The 21,028-nt window shown below is 33.9% G+C and overlaps 1 protein-coding gene and 1 pseudogene across 1 annotated transcript; both read right to left on the reverse strand.

Annotated features, from left to right (window-relative positions):
* Nucleotides 1-1,761: 1,761 nt before the first annotated feature.
* LOC110632746 (cytochrome P450 71D9-like) lies at nucleotides 1,762-14,025 on the reverse strand (annotated as a pseudogene).
* A 4,005-nt stretch (nucleotides 14,026-18,030) lies between these two features.
* LOC110632790 (cytochrome P450 71D10-like) lies at nucleotides 18,031-20,324 on the reverse strand. Its single transcript, XM_021781122.2, has 2 exons — nucleotides 19,307-20,324; nucleotides 18,031-18,848 (listed from the first exon to the last, which is right to left on the reverse strand). Exons 1-2 carry the CDS (start codon nucleotides 20,210-20,212, stop codon nucleotides 18,228-18,230), a joined length of 1,527 nt encoding a protein of 508 aa, XP_021636814.2. The 5' UTR covers nucleotides 20,213-20,324; the 3' UTR covers nucleotides 18,031-18,227.
* Between the last annotated feature and the right edge of the window lie 704 nt (nucleotides 20,325-21,028).

The following is a 21,028-nucleotide window of genomic DNA, read 5'->3' on the forward strand; positions in this document are numbered from 1 at the left end:
TTGCTACATGTTAACTATATTTCAGAAACTGCTAACTATATTTCAGAAACTGCTCTTTTTGTTTAAGTAAATGTCCTTATGCTGACTGGCCCATCCCTTAAAAAATTTCCCAAGAACCCAAAAAAAAATATAATCCAAGTAATGAAGCAGCAGGGATTGAAGTAACAAATATGCAGAAAGGGAATAGAAAATATGATATTGCTTACATCAAGAGATATGATGTTAGTTGAAAACTTCTTACTTAATTTGCATTATTGACAAACAGTCCACCCTGTTTGCATCTGAATGCAGTTTGAGGTCATACTCGTTTACCTATAAATATAATATAATAAGCTCCAGGTTTCAACTTCCTGCAAAGATGGAAAAATAATTCATAATTCAATTCATCAATAGTGAATGTCGTATTTTGAACAAGAAGACAAATACATAAGTCAATAAAAAGGGTTCCATATAAAGTTGGAATAAATTATTATATTTATATTGAAGCAAATAAAATATTAATCAAATTGGGAGGACATAATCTCCCAAACTCTATGCACTCTTTCACGATGGCATTGAGGAAAGATTTCTCTATTACTCTACCATATTTATTGGATTTCTGTTGAACAAGCATTTTAATGCATATTAGAGATAAATCTCCACAAAATTGTATGAGGTTACAAATATTTAACCAATTATATTTAATCTTGTAAAGAAATTGTGGTAATCTTTTTCATATATTTCTCAATATTGAGATTGTTTTCTCAAATATGTAACCAAGAATAATTTTTTGAAGGTTAATTGCTTCAATTTTATTATTTGAATCTTTTCTTCAGGATTCCAATCGTAGATAAAAATTATTATTTTAATTCATTTACTTTTTTTTTTAATGGCAATTCATTGTATGAAGTGGGCCCTATCCCAAGTAGATAAAAATATCATAGACCCAAAATAATTGGGCTGATCCTACTATATCTAAATCAATTTTATAAATAAATAAGTTAAAAATTAAGGAAAATACTTACTTAGACTCAATTTATTATAGCTTTAAAATATAAATATGTGAAACTAATTATACATTTTACATTTTGAATCTATGATAAATTAGATTTAGACAAGAAAAATTTAAAAAATAAATATTCTCAAATGTTCCAATTTGCAAAAGCTAATTAAAACCATCAGGAGTGGGCAAGAGAGGATGGAACAAAAATGTGTTAATAGTAAGGTTGATTAACTTGCACAATGAATCATCCTCCCATTCTTTTATAATCTGATATATCATTTTCATTTTTTATTAGTTAAATCCAAGTTTGATTGTTTTAACATTATAATCTAATCTTAATTTCCTACTAAGTACGTATACATTTTTCTGATATAATTTAATATAATCTAAAAAATTAAAGAGAATCAAAAAATTTTCTAGAAAAAAGGACGAGCTTCTCTCTCTAAAAAATTGAATTATAGGCATTTTAGAGATATGCAAAAAAATTACAAGAAGAATAAGTTGATTAAAATTAGATTATATTAGTTTGATAGTTAAACATTACATCTTTAAAAATATAAGGTTTCAAATTGAAATTTCAATTGAAACATAATCAATAAAAAAAAAATGAAGATGTTAAGCTCCAAGTGAATGACACAAGATCGATCACCTAGTCCAAACATAAGTTCTTTTCTTTCATGCGATGTTGAAGTTGCTTAATTCAACAATAGATTATTTATTCAGGAAGACAGGAATTACATACTACTAATGACGACATAACACTAATATAAATATCTCTCTCACTTGAACAGGCTTGCATAGGGAATGGGAATTAAGACAAGATTTTGTTTTTTCCTTGCAGTCAGCCCAAAAGTCTCTGTCATGTCCAGATCTTCTTGTTTCAACCCATTAGCAAGTTTCCAATCAAAATGATATAATAAATGAGCGAGTGGCAACTCAATGTTAGGCTGGGCAAACGATATGCCTGGACAGATTCTCCTTCCAGCTCCAAATGGGATATATTCAAAGTTGTTTCCCTTAAAATCAATTGAATTGTCAAGAAATCTCTCTGGAATGAATGTTTCAGCTTCACTCCAATAACTTGGATCTCTTCCGAGTGCCCATGCATTGACAACCACTTTAGTCTTGATAGGTATCTTGTAGCCATTAATCTCGCAAGTCTCACTGCATTCTCTTGGAAGCAGAAGGGGCACTGGAGGGTGTAGCCTTAAGGTTTCTCTGAGTACTAATTTCAGGTACTTTAACTCTTGAATGCGTTTTTCATCCGCATCTCCTTTTCCATCGAACACTTGTCTTATCTCTGCTTGCGCTTCTGATGGGCACTCACAAACAACACCCAAGTTCATCCATCCAACAAAGCAGACTTTGCATCCACTCAATACAATATCAACTAATGTGATAAGGCACTAAAAAGAAATGTAGAAGAAAATGTATTGATCAAGTGTTAAGATACAATTAAAACCTGTCTAAGAGCACCTTGATCATCAAAATAAGACAAGCAACGTGATCAGATTGCTTGAATCCAAGTTCTTACAAGAAACAAGGAAGAAAATAAAAGCTCACTCATTCAACAATGATGGCAGAATTCTCTGCAGTGTTTTCTCTCAAAAATGACTCTTCAAGTTGCCAAAAAAAAAGAAGAAGATAGGTATATATAGATGGGGCACTAACAGAATGCTGCCTACGTGACACTAGAAGATAAAAGAAATGAAAATATCTTCCTTAAAATGTGGCATCTGGTATGGGAAAGAATATTCTAGATTTGAGATGGCTGTCATGGGAAGAACATTCCAGATTTGCTCAATTGGCCAGATCATCTAAAGCCATGTGTACTGGTAAGATGGTAGCCAAGTAATCTCCAAATGCCAGGCTGGCCGAATGTGGAAGTGACATGTCACCTCGTGAGTGATGATGTGGCACACTTGGGTGATGACATGTCACTACTTGGGTGATGAAATGGCGCACTTGGGTGATGACGTGGCCCACCTGGGTGATAACATGGCATGGTGCTGCATATTGCCTATTTGGGTGAGAATGATCCACTTGGTCTTCAATAGTGAACATGACGGTTCAATGTGATTGGCATTTGTCTCCTAGCGCCTCCAATGCTCAATCACTAGATTTTGAAGTTCACTTGCCCTTATTCTAGTAATGGGACCTCTGAACAATGGAAGTGGTTCTGGTGGCTCCTCATCATCCCCTCCCTCTTCGAAAGAATTTGTCCTCGAATTTGGACCTGCATCAACAAAAGGAGAGAGATCAGAAACATTAAATGAATGGCTAACACCATACTCACCAGGTAGCTCTATCTTGTAGGCATTGTTGTTGATCCTTTCCAACACCTTGAATGGACTATCAAATCGTTGATGCAATTTCGAATTTCTTTTATTAGGGAACCGATCCTTCCTGAAGTGCACCCAAACTAAGTCACCTGGTTCAAACATAAGTGTCTTTCAGCCTTTGTTAGCATGAGTTGCATATTGAGCATTTTTCTTTTCAATTTGCATTTTAGCTTGCTCATGCAACTTCTTAACCAATTCAGCTTTTCTTTTACCATCAAGACTATCAATATGATCAATAGGTAATGGTAACAAGTCTAATGGAGTCAAAGGATTATAACTATATACAAGCTTAAAAGGTGAAAAACTAGTGGAAGAATGTACAACATGATTATAAGCAAACTCAACAAAAGGCAAGCAATCTTCCCAGCACTTCAAATTCTTTTGAATTACATAATGCAATAGAGTGGCAAGTGTCCTATTGACTACTTCAGTTTGTCCATCAATTTGTGGATGACAAGTCGTGGAAAACAAGAGTTTAGTGCCTAATTTACCCCACAATACTTTCCAAAAGTGACCTAGGAACTTAACATCTCTATCACTTACTATTGTCCTAGGTATGCCACGTAATTTGACAACCTCTTCAAAGAACAAATCAGCAAAATATATGGCATCATCTGTAATGGCCCGGCCCACTAGTGATATTGTCCGCTCTGAGCCGAAGCCCTCACGATTTTAAAACGCGTCACTAGGAGTTACGAACTAACAACTTATAAACCCAGCATCTCTCCCGTGTTTTGTCGATGTGGGATTTGCCTAGGGTGTTACAATACACCCCCCTTATGGGACTCAGCGTCCTCGCTGAGGTTTGCCCCACCATCGCTCAAGGTTGCATGCGGAGCGCCTCTGATACCACAAATGTAATGGCCCGGCCCACTAGTGATATTGTCCGCTCTGAGCCGAAGCCCTCACGGTTTTAAAACGCGTCACTAAGAGTTACGAACCAACAACTCATAAACCCAGCATCTCTCCCGTGTTTTGTCGATGTGGGATTTGCCTAGGGTGTTACAATATCTGTTTTGTGGCAAGGTATAAAGTGTCCCATTTTGGAAAATCTATCAACAACCACAAATATGCTATCATGTTTACGCTGTAACCTAGGCAACCCCAATATGAAATCCATTGAAATATCAGTCCAAGGTTCCTTAGGTATAGGTAATGGTGTATACAAACCATGTGGCATACTCCTAGACTTGGCCTTTTTACACTTAACACAACTAGAACATAACTTTTCCACATCTTTTCTCATTTTAGGCCAAAAGAAGTGTTCTTGCAATATGCCCAAAGTTTTAGATACACCAAAGTGACCCATCAGACCACCACTATGAGACTCCAAAACAAGCAGGTCACGTTTAGAACATTTAGGCACACAAAGCTTATTCTCTTTAAATAAGTACCCATCTTGTCTATAATACTTTTGGAATGCACATTTCTCACAAGCATCAAACAAACCAGCAAAATCATCATCATTAACATATAATTCCTTCATGAACTCAAATCCAAGCAACTTTGCATTAAGAGTGGATAATAGCGTGTGCCTCCTAGAAAGAGCATCAGCAACAACATTCTCTTTTTCCTGTTTGTATTTAATTACATATGGAAACATCTCAACAAAAGCAACCCATTTCGTATGCCTTTTACTCAACTTATTTTGCCTCTTAATATGCTTCAAAGATTCATGATCAGAATGTATGACAAACTCTTTGTTCCACAAATAATGTTGCCAAGTCTCCAAGGCTCTAACTAATGCATACAATTCCTTATCATAAGTAGAGTAATTTAAGGTAGCACCATGAAATTTCTCATGAAAATATGCAATAGGCCTTTTTTCTTGCATAAGAACAGCATCTATACCTACACCACTGGCATCACACTCAGTTTCAAATGTTTTTTCAAAATCAGGTAAGCGTAACAATGGTGCAGAACACAACCTATCTTTCAATTCAGCAAATGCAAGTTCATGTTTCTTCTTCCACTCAAATGCAACATCTTTTTTAACAAGTTCATTCAAAGGAGCAGTAATAGAGCTAAAATGAGGCACAAATCTCCTATAGAAACTAGCCAATCCATGCAAACTCCTAACTTCATATGCATTTTTAGGAGTTGGCCAGTCTCTAATGGCTTTGACCTTCTCTTCATCAACTTCAACTCCCTTGCCACTCATAACAAAACCAAGAAAGACAACTTTTCCCTAGCAGAAAGAACATTTCTTTGCATTCGCTTATAATCTCTCATGTCTCAACACATCAAATACAAGTTTCAAATGATACAAATGCTCATCCATGTCTTTGCTATAGATCAAATGTCATCAAAATAAACTACCACAAATCTGCCTATGAATGATCTCAACATATGATTCATCAAACGCATGAAAGTGTTAGGTGCATTAGTGAGTCCGAATGGCATTACCATCCACTCATACAAGCCATACTTAGTTTTGAAAGCAGTTTTCCATTCATCTCCTATTTTCATTCTATTCTGATGGTAACCACTTTTCAAATCAATCTTAGAAAACACACATGCACCAAATAACTCATCAAGCATGTCATCAAGTCGAGGTATGGGATGCCTATATTTTACAGTAATTTTGTTGATGGCTCTGCAATCCACACACATGCGATAGTTCCTATCCTTCTTTGGTACAAGAATCACTGGAACAACGCAAGGACTCATGCTCTCATGCACATATCCCTTTGCTAAGAGTTCTTCCACTTGCCTTTGGAGCTCCTTTGTTTCTTTCGGGTTACTTCTATAAGCGGGTCTATTCGGTATGGGCTCCCCCGGAATAAGATCAATCTGGTGCTCAATCCCTCAAATGGGTGGTAATCCAGGTGGCAATTCCTCCGGAAAGACATCATTATACTTCTGCAACAAAGAAATAGCACCACTAGGCAAATTGGGGTCAAGGTCAGAAATACACAAATGTGCCTCTTTGCACAAAAGTAGACAAAGAGGTCTCTCACGATATAAAGCCTCTCTCACTTCTTTTCCTTTCACAAACATGCTCATTCTTTTCTCACGGCTCTCCTTTTTCTTTTCTGTTACTTCTTTTATTTTCACACTCCTCTCATTTTCCCCTTAGCAAGCTCGACCTCTCTTGATTTTTTCTCTCATACTCTCTTTTTTTTCTTCCATGGATTTCATAATCCTCATTTGGTCTTCATGAATTTGAGAAGGTGCCAATGGAGTCAAGTGATATCGACACCCATCCTTCAACAAGGTGTATTTGTTCTTCCTCCTATCATGCAAAACATTCCTATCATACTGCTAAGGTCTTCCAAGTAAAAGATGTGCAGCAACCATTGCCACCACATCACAAATAACTTCATCATAATACTTCCCAATGCTGAATGGAACTATAACGATCAGACTCTAAATACTAGAGAAATTGTCCGCTTTGGCCATAAGCCACACGGTTTTGTCCCATAGGTGAATGGAGAACTTTCTAGGAGGTCACCAATCCTAGGATTTCTCTCAAGTGAGCACGCTTAACCCTGGAGTTCTTCTAACTCTCCAGGCCATTCCACCAAAAGGCGCCTCTAGTGATTAGTTCCCCCATTTTATATATCATTACTTTTTGAACCCAAGACCATCTCCGTGCTTTGCCGATGTGGGATTTTCCTAAGGGACCTTTCTCCCCCCCTTTCGGGACTCAACGTCTTTGCTGAGGTTTGCCCCACCATCGCCCAAGAGGACACGCGAGCGGCTCTGATACCAATTGTAATGATCGGGCTCCAACCACTAGAGGAATTGTCCGCTTTGGCCATAAGCCTCACGGTTTTGTCCCATAGGTGAAATGGAGAACTTCCCAGGAGGTCACCCATCCTAGGATTTCTCTCAAGAGAGCATGCTTAACCCTGGAGTTCTTCTAACTCTCCAAGCTATTCCACCAAAAGGCGCCTCTAGTAATTAGTTCTCCCATTTTATATATCATTATTTTTTGAACCCAAGACCATCTCCGTGCTTTGCCGATATGAGATTTGCCTAAGGGATCTTTAATTGGTATCCCTTAGGCAAATCCCACATTGGCAAAGCACGGAGATGGTCTTTGGTTCAAAAAGTAATGATATATAAAATGGGTTCCCAGGAGGTTACCCATCCTAGGATTTCTCTCAAGCGAGCACGCTTAACCCTAGAGTTCTTCCAACTCTCCAGGCCATTCCACCAAAAGGCGCCTCTAGTGATTAATTCTCCCATTTTATATATCATTACTTTTTAAACCCAAGACCATCTCCGTGCTTTGCCGATGTGGGATTTGCCTAAGGGACCTTTAATTGGTATCCCTTAGGCAAATCCCACATCGGCAAAGCACGGAGATGGTCTTGGATTCAAAAAGTAATGATATATAAAATGGGGAAACTAATCACTAGAGGCGCCTTTTGATGGAATAACCTGGAGAGTTAGAAGAACTCTAAGGTTAAGCGTGCTCGCTTGAGAGAAATCCTAGGATGGGTGACCTCCTAAAAAGTTCTCAATTCCACCTATGGGACAAAACCGTGAGGCTTATGGCCAAAGCAGACAATTCCTCTAGTGGTTGGAGTCCGATCGTTACAATTGGTATCGGAGCAGCTCGCGTGTCCTCTTGGGCGATGGTGGGGTAAACCTCAGCGAGGACGCTGAGTCCCGAAAGGGGAGGAGAAAGGTCCCTTAGGCAAATCCCACATTGGCAAAGCACGGAGATGGTCTTAGGTTCAAAAAGTAATGATATATAAAATAGGGAAACTAATCACTAGAGGCGTCTTTTGGTGGAATGGCCTGGAGAGTTAGAAGAACTCTAAGGTTAAGCTTGCTCGCTTGAGAGAAATCCTAAGATGGTGACCTCCTGGAAAGTTCTTCATTCTACCTATGGGATAAAATCGTGAGGCTTATGGCCAAAGCGGATAATTCCTCTAGTTGTTGGAGCCCGATAGTTACAGGAACAACCACTTGCTTCACCACATTCACCTTGTTGCAATCATTCAGCCATTGTAAGTCGTATGGTTTGGGATGTTTGGTAGTGTGCAATCTCAACTTTTCAACCATAAGAGAACTAGCAACATTACAGCAGCTCCCTCTATCAATAATCACACTACACATTTTGTCATTCACCAAACACCTTGTATGAAAGATTGTCTCCCTTTATATAGCATCATTATCCTCCAATTCAGCTTGTGCACTAAGTGTGCGCATGGTGACGAGAGCATGACCCTCCATGAGCACTTAATCTCCCTCATCCATAAACTCAACATCGTTATCATCATGCTCATTTTCTACAGCACTCTCTTCACCACTTTCCCATTCTCCATCATCTCTCATAAACATCACTCTTTTGTTAGGACACTCATTGGCATAATGTCCTCTCCCCAAGCATTTAAAGCATTTCACATCTCTAGCTCGGGTCTCTCCCTTCTTAATCTTTTCTTCTAGTTTCCCTTTTAGCTTATCTTTGCCCTTCCATTCTTCTTTCTTCAATTTAGGCTCCTCTTTCTCTATTTTGGAAGTTCCACTCCAATTTGGTTTCCATGGTGGCTTGGAGGTTGGATTGTATGTAGGTTGAGTGTTCTTGGCAGCCTGCTTCCTTCTCATCTCCTTTTCGGTCTTAATGGCAACCTGCATCATTTGCTCCACTGTTCTGCAATTTTGCAAATCCACCATAAACCTGATGTCTGGATTAAATCCATTTAAGAACCTAACCATGGTGGACTCTTCATCCTCCTCCACTTCAGCTCTAATCATTGCAATTTGCATGGCTTTGTAATACTCCTCCACACTTTTAGCTCCTTGTGTAAGTTGCTGCAATCTCAACTTCACTTCTCTACTATAATGTGGTGGCACAAATCTTTCCCTCATTATTTCCTTCATTTCAGCCCATGTCCTAATTCCCCTCAGCCATTTCTCCTTCTCCTTGCAATCAATTGGTCCCACCATACTAATGTATAATCCTTGAACTCTACTGCTGTCAATTTTACTTTCTTCTCTTCACTATAGTTATGGCACTCAAAAACCATTTCAATCTGCCTTTCCCACTCAATATATGTATCCGGATCCTCCTTACCATAGAAAACTGGTATTTTCATTTTTATGTTACCCACATTTGCATCAATTGCCCCATTATGCACTCCCTTATTTGTGTAGTCATCATACCTGAAATTTCTCCCACCAAATCTGCCTCTAGCTCCTCTACCCCTTAGTGGCCGAAGTCCCCTACCACCAAATTGATAATTCCCATGCTCATATGCTTCTTCAAACTCATCTTCATCCCAAACTGGATCAGCATACTCTTCCATCCTAGGTTCTGCCCTTACAGCTCCTCTACCTCTACCTTCATTTCCCATATTCACTTCCTCTTCCTCCCTTCTATTCCTAGGCTCCCTTTCGTTCCTCATTAAATACTCCATCATCCTATTCAAGTCAGCCCTTATTCCTTTCAATTCTTCATCATGATTGGCTGTCAATAAGGAAAGCCTTTCAAATTGTTGTGCCAAGGCTTCCTTATATAGTCTTTCATCTCCAAAGTTCCTTTCCTTACCCTCAGCTCTACTACTTCTACGACTAATATTTGGATCCATTTAAGCTGCAAAAAAACAAGGTTAGTAGATAAATGGCTCACCCTCTCAAGTGTTTAGCACACAATTAGGCTCTTACCCTTCAATTACTCTTAACACTCCTACCTTTTACCACTTAGTTTTCCTTCCTTCGTTTCTTTAGGGAACTCAAACACAACACAATCAAAACACTTGCAAACTTATCAAATGATCAAGAACGACAAGAAACAAGAAGTGACACAAGAACAATCAATGTGACACTGGAGTCAAAGATAAAAGATAGACACCAAATGAAAAGATTTCGTAAACAGGAAAAGAGACAACCTAAGGAAGTGATATCAAGCTCAAATATAGAATTTCACAACCAACTTAACACAGATACCAGCAGTTCACACAATTCACCAAAGATATACACTAATTTTGGTTCACCACACAAACTAGTGTATTTTGATCTGAAATTTGGTAGATATGGGCAACCCAATACTAATTAACTACTGGTAAAATTTTAGGAGTTTCTGGGGAGGTTTACTATGTGAACTAAATTTGGTCACGTCTGCCACAAAATTTTGGTTTAGTAGACAAACAATATAACACAACCCCCAAAATTGACACAGAAACTACTGAAATGGATAATAATTAGCTTGTAAATTTTTAGAGTTTTTTGGATTGGTTTGTTTTGTGAACTAAATTTAATCAAGTCTGTTACAAAATTTTTATTTGGTAGGCAAACAATCTCAAACAACCCCCAAAATTGACACAAAAACTACAAAAATCTAGTACAATGAGTATTTAAATTTTTACAGTTTTCTGGGTTGGTTTGTTATATGAACTAAATTTAATCAAGTCTGTCATAAAATTTTAGTTTGATAGGCAAACAATGTCAATCAACCCCCAAAATTGACAAAGACACTACTGAAATAGAGTATAATCAGCCTGTAAATTTTCAGTGCTTTTTGGACTGGTTTGTTATGTGAACTAGATTTGATTAGGTCTGTCACAAAATTTTAGTTCAATAGGCAAATAATATTAAACAGCTCCCAAAATTGACACAGAATGTTCTAAACATACCTAAATAACGCTGGTACAGTTTCAGGTGAAATGGGTAAGCCTAACTTTAATGACCCAAATAAGTTACTAATCAGATCTGGTATACCAGCAGGTTTGATATCACCAATCAAGAAAACAATGCACATCTATAGCACAAACTCATCCCAATCAGTAACTTATTTCCAAACAACTGCTCATGCTTAATATCAAACTCAAAGAAATAAAATAAGATAGCTAGAAAGATGGCTACAGCTTGATTTATCCAATACCCTCAGACAAACTCAACAAAACAGATATTAAATAAACAGAAGCAAAATCATACTAAACCCTAAGAGTTAGTTTTGGTCAAGCATAATATGAACAAAACATGAATAAAAAGACAAACTAAGAAACAAAATAAGGTCCAACAACAAAACCTAGCACAAGATGACCCCTAGGCAAAATATAACAGAATCGATTGGATTTTAACAATCAGAACTAGTCGGTCGGCAAGTATGGAAGAAGAAGCAAACAGAGGATAAACAATAGTAACAGATATAAATACCTTGTTTGGACGTCCTATGCTCTGATACCAAAATGATGGGCACTCACAAACAACACCTAAGTTCATCCATCCAACAAAGCGGACTTTGCATCCACTCAACACAATATCACCAATGTGATAAGGCACTAAGAAGAAATGCAGAAGAAAATGTATTGATCAAGTGTCAAGATACAATTAGAACCTGTCTAAGAGCACCTTGATCATCAAAATAAGACAAGCAATGTGATCAGATTGCTTGAATCCAAGTTCTTACAAGAAACAAGGAAGAAAATACAAGCTCAATCATTCAACAATAGTAGCAGAATTCTCTGCAGTGTTTTCTCTCAAAAATGACTTTTCAAGTTGCCAAAAAAAAAATAAAGAAGACAGGTATATATAGATAGGGCACCAACAGAATGTTGCCTACATAGCACTAGAAGACAAAAGAAATGAAAATATCCTTCTTAAAATGTGGCATCTGGTATGGAAAAGAATATTCCAGATTTAGGATGACTATCATGGGAAGAACATTCCATATTTGCTCAATTGGCCAAATCATCTAAAGCCATGTGTACTGGTAAGATGGCAGCCAAGTAATCTCCAAATGCCAGGCTGGCCGAATGTGAGAGTGATATGTCACCTCGTGGGTGATGATGTGGCACACTTGGGTGATGACATGTCACTACTTGGGTGCTGACGTGGCGCATTTGGGTGATGACGTGGCGCACCTAGGTGATGATGTGGCGTCGTGCTGCATATTGCCTATTTGGGTGAGAATGATCCACTTTGTCTCCAATAGTAAACATGATGGTTCAATGTGATTGGCATTTGTGCTGGTGCCTCCAATGCTCAATGACTAGATTTTGAAGTTCCCTTGCCCTTACTCTAATAATGGGACCTCTAAATAATGGAAGTGGTTCTGGTGGCTCCTCATCAGCTTCGTTCATCACCCTTGGGTTTCTCAGCATCTCGGACATTGCAAATTCAATTGCTGCTGCTGATGTCTCGCTTCCAGCTCCAAAGATGTCCTACAATATGATTATTTGACTTTTAATTTATGAAAAACTTGTTTAAACCTGATTTATCATGACTTCGATATATAAATATTTGAGTCTTATTTATTTTATATATGAGTCTCATTATTTATATATATCTTGAATTCATAATGAAATAAGTTTTAAACACTATGTCAAAGATTACTAATAAATATAAGTTAAATGATAATTCAATTATTTTTATAATTATAAAATTTTGAGTTTGATTTTTATCAAATTCAAATGATTAAATAAAAAAATTCAAATAATGAAAAAAAACATAGAAACCAATTTATTTATCAGTCCTACACACAATTTATATGAAGTTAAGAAATTCAATTAACAATATCCTTAAATCCTTCAAAAGTTTCAAAATATTAGCAAATTATTAGTTACATTCATATATGTGCACTTTCACTTACAAAACAGTAGGTTCAACATTCTTATTTTTATGATACTATTTTTATATGAATGTTTAGTGCATTATTTTTTAGTATACCAAGTGTACAATATAATTTGCCCAAAATACTAAAAACAAAAGTTTTGACTCCTTTGTTACTTTTAATTTAGATCAGTGTATTTCAAAAATATTTTTAAAGTATACCTATTTTTTTATTATACTAATAAGATTTAATTACATGAATTCAATTTTAGATTTGTTTCAACATAAATTTTTAAAATTCATTCATTTACCAAATTAATGAATTCTATATATTTTTTAATTGGTTGAGTACTCAAAACATGGTGTAAGAATTAGATGCTATATATAAAAGAATATCAACAAGGTCTTCCCTTGCCTCTTCATCCCCAGTTTTTCCGGCCAACTTTTTCTCTCTGTGTTCCTTCAGAATGTTATCGAGTATCCTGTCCGTCTCTTGGTGCAGCTTCTCCAGCTTTGGCGTGATTCCGCTAATCACTTGAAGCACCTTCACTGAAGGATACATATCACCAAAGCAGAAACCTCCAGCAAGCGCCGCACCTCTCAGGATAAGTGACGTGAATGCTTCTTGATCTTTGCATTTTTCGCCGAAAGCTGCCCTTGATGTTATGCTATAAATCATTGAGAAAACTTTCTCTCCAAGATTGATCGGTGATCCTGCAGATGAAGATATTGTTTTGAAGAGACTTGCCACCTCGTCTTCCCTGATATATCGAAAAAATTGCACACGACTTGGACCTAAAAGCTCCATCATACAAATTTTTCGTAGTTGTTGCCGTAAGGAGAAAATGCAATGTTTGTAGAATCATAAGACATTATCTTACCAGCCAAAAGATGGGGCCTGTAAGCGAAGATGGGTTTTCATGAACTCTTTGGCCATATCTGGAGAAGAAACTACAATGGCGGACACTTGCCGAGCTGTAGGTGCACAAGGGAGCCATATTTTTTTGCCAGGTTTCTCAGGGAGTGATGAGATAGGGAGCCAACAAAGTGGTGGATATTTCCTATAAGGGGAAGTTTCCAAGGCCCTGAAGGCAGTTTTGCTGTTTTCAATTTCTGTAGCATTTTCAGTATCATGGGCAATATCTGGAGGAGGAAAGTAAAAAGGAGTTGAAAGAAGGAAAACTGAATTTCCATTGTCATAACAAATGGAGGAGTACTCGATGGGAGAGATGTTACATAAATTGCCTTTTTATACAAGTTCTAGAACTGTTAGGATGATTTTTCCCCCTTAATCTTGATGATAACATATATATATATAAGGGATAGTCAAATCCTGGAAATCCAATTAAGTTTCAGGATTGAATAATTTTGATGCGGCAATAGGGAGTATATGTAAAGACTGTTAGACAAAATTCTAGGGCAGTAGCTGGCAAGTGTTAGCTGTGCCAAATCTTTTTTAAGCCAGTTATATATGTGCACTGGAAAAGCCCTAGCTTACGTATATTTCTTCCCTTCAAGATAGAGAAGAAAAAGCTAGAAGCCTAGAACCTCCCCAAAGTGACTGCAATCCGAGAAGAGTACTATTATGTCAAAGGAGAATTCGAGGTACCCTCGTATGCGCGTTTGTGTTTTATATTATTTAAAAGTTGACTTTTTAAAGAGTTAATTAAATAATAACACTAAAAAAAACAATGGCTTCAGAGATAAAATTTGCGATAAAAATATATCTATCAGAAAAAATTTAATTGGCGACAGACTTTCAACAGGGTATCAATTTAAAGGACTAGCAACGAATATTAAAATAATTAGTTATCAACGAAATTTACGACGAATAATATTTTTATTATTAATCCATTAAAAAATTTAGATCCTCTTTCTCTCAAAACACATATTTCTTTTTTCTTTTTCGACAATAAGGAGTTGTTCCCTTTTTTCATTTGTGACGATCCATCATCGTCGTTGCAATCATAGGTCACCATTTTTTATTGTGCACAAAGCCCAATCGTTGTTCTCAAGTTCCTTGTTCTAGATTCAAGGCTCAACAAGTAAATAGTATACAAATAATAAGTTATTTAAGTTCTTTGCTTTGATATTATTCTAATTTCTTTAATATTGAGGATTTGTTAGAAGGAGTTTGATGTTGGGTTCTAGAAAAGATTGTTACTGCTTGTGTTTAAAGGTTATTGTTGTTGGGTTTGAAATTTATTGGATGTTATCTCTAAATGAGAAAACTTGGCTGGGTTTGTGAAAAATGAACAAATTTTTACTTATAATTCTAATTAACAAATATATATGTATGTATATTAAAAATGATACTTAAAAATGATCCATGGCATAAATTTATTTTATTTTATTTTATTATTAACAAAATTATATAATATAATTATGAAAATAGAAATTATAAAAAAATATTAAATTATATTATAAAATAAATAATAAATAATTCGTCAAAACCACTTGTTTATTAATGAAATTTAAAATTTTTTTGAAGTACATAGGTCTTGTTCGACTGATAAAATTTATGAACCTAGATCAGGTTCATAAATATAATATGGATTTTTTAATATAATTTTAAAATATATTTTTTTGTAAAAAAAAAAAATCATCTTTTAATTATATTCATAAATTTAATATTTATTTGTAAATTGCCTCTTCTCAAAAAAATTTTTCTTTTCTCTTTCTCTTTCCTTTATGAGCTCTTTAGGATGGCATCTAGTTGTTACCTCTCTCCCTTTTCTATTTTGTATTTTTTTTTTAATTTTTTCAATAATTTTCAAATCTATATTTTTATTTATATTTGATTTTGTCTCATTTCCTCTATTATAAGATTTTTTATTATTATTTTTTATCATGAAGTTATTAAATATTTTGTTTTACTAGGAGTGTAATGATAAAAGTATATATTTTCTTAAATATCAAATTTTGAATATTTTCAAATAGGGCTCGTAAAATATGTGAAATCGAATAATGATAAAATACTATCGAGTGGAACGTGGTTCTCATTGAATGGTCAAATCAAATGCTCTATCAACGCGATCAGATCATTTAAATTAAAATAATTATTATTATATTTTTTATATATACAAAATTATAATAGTACAAAATTTTATACTTTAAATTTATATTTTATTTTTATTTAATGAAAATTTATTTTTTATAAAAAAAAAATTGTAAATTTATTTAATTAATAATAAATTAACTTATTTCATCCAAGCAACTTAATCCCAGCCCTCATTTAATTTAAGTAAGTCCATCATGCATATTTAACATATGTTCTGAAAATCATTTTTATTTAATTTATACTTATAATGTGTGGGATAAAATTTTTTAATAATTTATAGAATTTATTGATAAATCGTAATTTTATAGATTTTCCCATAATTATATATGTGTGTGGAACATAAAGAATAAATATATACTTATAGCTGTTTTATAATGTAATTTCAAACATAAATTAAATAATACTTCCCCTATATATGAACGCCATCTAATTTAGGTGTTCTTACAGACAAAGCAACAATTTTAATTTCATGGACAGCATCCATTGCCTAATATAATTTCTTGTCTTGGTCTTGGTGTAATTAATAAGATTTATTAATCAAATGAATGACTAATCTATCCTATGCATACAAGTGGGAAATTTAACAACTCTGAATTCAGTTATCGTTCTACCTTCAAAGAAATTAATACTGCTCATAACAAATCGAATTAAAAATTTTGAGACAATTGACCATATTCAATAATAAAAAATTGACCATTTTAAAATTTTTTTTATTTTTCATTACTGCTATTGTCTTTGTTAATTATGAATGTAATTAAAAATTGTCACTCTAAATCTTGAATTTGAACATTAAGTTATGGATTTAGACCATAGACAAACTCTTAATTTACATGAAATTTTTCATAAACTCTAATCTAATTTAAATTTAATCTTAATAATTAATTGAGTTTAAGTTCAAAATTCAAAATACGGTTTGTGTAATATTATTATATTCTACCTGTATGCACTTGTCAACTTTCCCGCGTCCACGTGTACATCAGGGAACATAGCTCTTGCCGGTTGGCCATATTTAAAGAGCTTCTCAGTACACCTCATTTTCACGTGAACAAAACCAAACAAAGGGTGGTCAAACAGATAACATCTAATATCGTGACCAAGTAACTCAGTTGTATGTATGCGCTACACTCATTTTATATAAAGATTTTATGTGTCAAAAATGTATCTATTAATCAATCTTTTTTTTAATGGTATGAGAATGAGATAAAACTCGTGCAATTTGATGTGAATCGAAAAATTGAATGGAATTGAATAATTTCAATTTAATTGGTTTGATTTTTTAATTTTATTAATTTGGTTTGATTTGAAATTTTTAATATGTTTAGTTTTTAATTCGGTTCGATTTTTTATCAATTAAAACCAATAAAATCGAAAAGTAAAATGACTCAAATAATTTTTTAGTCCATGATGCATAAGCTTTAAGGCCCAAGATGCATAAGCTTTAAGGCCCAAGATGCATAAGTCCAACTCAAAAAATAAAAATTTAAATATTTTCTGTTTAATGCAACGGAACCAAATTGAACAGTTATTTTTTGATTTGGTTTGGTTCTGTTATCCTTATGTGATCGATTCGATTCGATTTACATTTTTAAGCGATTCAATTTTTTGATTTTTAGTATTCAGTTTAGTTCAGAACCGAACCGACCGAATGCTTTTCCCCAGTTACAAGGATGAGAAATGAAATCAAAATGAGTTTAACAATTAATTTCGTGTATTAATATTACACATTTTAAATTAATTATGTATAAATTTTAAAATAAACATTTAATTCAGTGGTTATAAAATTTATTTTCGCATGAAATTGAGTTTACATTAAATACACCACATTATGTAATAATATCTTTTTTTTTGAAAGCTAGAAAATTTTATTAAAATAAGCCTCCGTGTGTTTTACGAAAAATATTTTTCTAAAAATTTGAGGACATTAAGAAAAATTAATTAATAAAAAATATTTTTTTATAAAAAAATTAAGTTATTTTTAAGAAAAATAATTTTTATTTAAAAAATAAAGATGTATTTTTTATTTTTTAAATTTTAAAAATTTTATTAAAATGTGAAGTAAATAAATATTATTAATTTAATATTATAATTAAATAATATAAAATATTTTTTATATATAAATTATTTTTTTAAACATAATAGAGTCTAAAAAAGATAGTAAGAAAAGGCCAATACAAAAAGACAAAAACGAAAAAACAAACCAAGACGCCTAGCTGAGCAATCTCCTCGCAAGGACAAACCCTCATTACGGCGAATGATGAGACTGGCAGCGACCTAGATAGGAACTTCTTTATTTTTACCTCTGGTACATGCATTTATTTTCTTTTTCTTAAAAGCTTTATTCTACAAAAGAAGGATGATAAGGGATGGGGATCAAGTGCAAGTTTTCTTTTTTGCTTATTGTCAAGCCATTGGCCTCGGTCATGTCAAGTTGTTCAGGCTTCAGTCCACTGGCAAGTTCCCAATCAAAATGGTACAACAACTGAGCAAGAACCAACTCAATATTAGCAAGAGCAAATGATATTCCAGGACATATCCTCCTTCCTGAACCAAAAGGGATATACTCGAAATCCAATCCCCTGCAATCAATTGAACTATCAAGAAATCTCTTTGGATTGAAACTCTCAGCTTGGATCCAATATTTTGGATCTCGGCCGATTGCCCATATGTTAATGAGGATTTTGGTCTTGGCAGGTATTATGTATCCATTAATCTCACAGCTTGTGATACTTTCTCTTGGATTAAGACATAGAGGAGGGTGTAGCCTCAAGGTTTCCTTGATTACTGATTTTAAGAATTTCAGCTCATGTATCCCTGTTTCATCCACAGTTCCTTTTCGATCGAAGACTCTTCTCACCTCAGCTTGTGCCTCCTCCATCAAATTTGGATTCTTCAACAATTCTGAGAATGCCCACTCTACCGATGATGATGACGTGTGACTCCCAGCAGTGAGCATATCCTGCAAGAGGACATTGGATTTATATCAATATTTCTTGGATATAGTATATGTATATATCGTATTTTAAATATAAAATATGTAATTATTTAAATATAAAATTTAAATAGAGAAATTATTTTATTAATAAAATAAAATCAAAAGTACATAATTATTTCAAATTAAAAAAAAAAACTAAAGGTTTTTATTATTTAATTTATAATTAAAGATAAATCAGAGCAAATTTCGACGAATTTATCATTTTGTTGATGAAATTAAATTTAAGAGACTGATTTATTTTAAATTAACAATAAAGGGATTGATTTGTAATTTTAAAATTATTTCAAGGATTAATTTGTAATCTATCCATTGTGTGTTCATCGATGATAGGCTAAACAAGAAAATCAGACACATTGGGGACATGTGTCATTATCCTAATGTGAAATTTGGAAAAAAAGAAAAGAAAAGAAAAGAAATATTACCAGGATGACTGCTTTAAGAATGGTGTCGGATAAAGGAAAGTCAAGACTTCCTTGTTCCTGAATCTTTAGAAGAACATACATAAGGTCTTCTTCTCCTTCACCACTACTCAGTTGTGAGGCGATCGCCTCTGTTCTGTGGGCCTGAATGATATTCTCAATCATCCTATCAACTTGTTGATGCAGCTTCTCAAGTTTAGGCCGTAATCCATTCATCAGTTCAAGCACTTTGATTGAAGGGTGCATATCTGCAATAGTGAAACCTGATGACAGTCCTAAGAATTGTTCAATGGTTGAAACAAATTGTTGCTTATCTCTGAACTTTTTACCAACTACAGCTCGCGATATTATGCTGAATGTCAGTAGGAAAATTTGCTCAGTAAGATTGATAGGAGAATTTCCGGTGAGTGAGATTGTTTTGATGAGATCTGAAACCTCCTCCTCCCTGATTGACCGGAAAGATTGGACACGCTTTGGGCTCAGAAGTTCCATGGTGCAAATTTTTCGAAGCTGACTCCAATAAGTACCATAGGGGGAAAATGTAATGTCGATACAATCATACGTTATGATTGAGGGACCAAGAAAATGAGGCCTTTGAGCGAAGTTGGTGTCATGTGTCTTCATGACCTCTTTTGCAACTTCTGCTGAGGAAACAACAACGAAGGAAACTTCACCTAGTTGCAGCTGCATAAGGGGTCCATATTTCTTGGCTAAATCTGCAAGTGATTGATGAGGTGGTGAGCCCAGAAGATGGTGAATGTTTCCAATAAAGGGTAGTTTCCAAGGCCCTGGTGGGAGCTTGGGGGTAGAGTTCTTGGTCACCTTCGTTTTAATTACCAGTTTGGTTACCATGAAGAGAAAAAGAAGGAAAGCACAGATGACGGGAAAGGTGGGAAATGGGAGCACCATAGGGTTTACGATCAGAGTTGAAGAGATACAGTAATAATCAAATTAACTTATTTGCATGAGTGGGTTCATGCAAGTTATGTGTATATTTATATAAGATTATAAGGGGTATGGACATGGTAGGATGTATACGCCCCCTTCCATCTAATGTATAAATACTTATTAAAACTTTCTATTATTAATTAGATGTATTAAATAACAATCAATGTTTATCACAATTTTCTTATGAAATTATTTTTACACAATATTCAGGATATTTACATTTGATTACAGAATAATTTATAATTTAATTACTAAATATAACAAAAATTATAATTTGACCTCTTTATTTTTAAAAATAAATTAATATTTAAGATATATTTTTATTAATAAAATAATTTTTATATTAAAAATTACGATTAATTAGCCGTAAATAAATTTAGTCAAGCTAAATTTAAGAACTAAATTATTATTAATATTTAAATTATAAAGACTAAAAAGGTTAAATATAATAAACTAAATTATTATATTTTTTAATTTATTAATAATAAATTTTAATAAAAATAACTATTTTTTAAAAAAATATATCTAAAAACTAATTTATTAATTTATTCATGAAAATATTTAAATTAAATTATAATTTTTATAATCTCATAAAACTTAATTTTTAACTTAAAATGTTCCGATCAACTTGAAATTCAAATCGACTCTAAAACTATAAAATTTAAAGTTGAATTAAAAATCATATATATATATATATATATATATATATATATATATATATATATATATATATATATATATATATATATATATATATATATATATATATATATATAC

Source organism: Hevea brasiliensis, chromosome 4 (assembly GCF_030052815.1).
Source record: "Hevea brasiliensis isolate MT/VB/25A 57/8 chromosome 4, ASM3005281v1, whole genome shotgun sequence".
Lineage (NCBI taxonomy): Eukaryota > Viridiplantae > Streptophyta > Magnoliopsida > Malpighiales > Euphorbiaceae > Hevea > Hevea brasiliensis.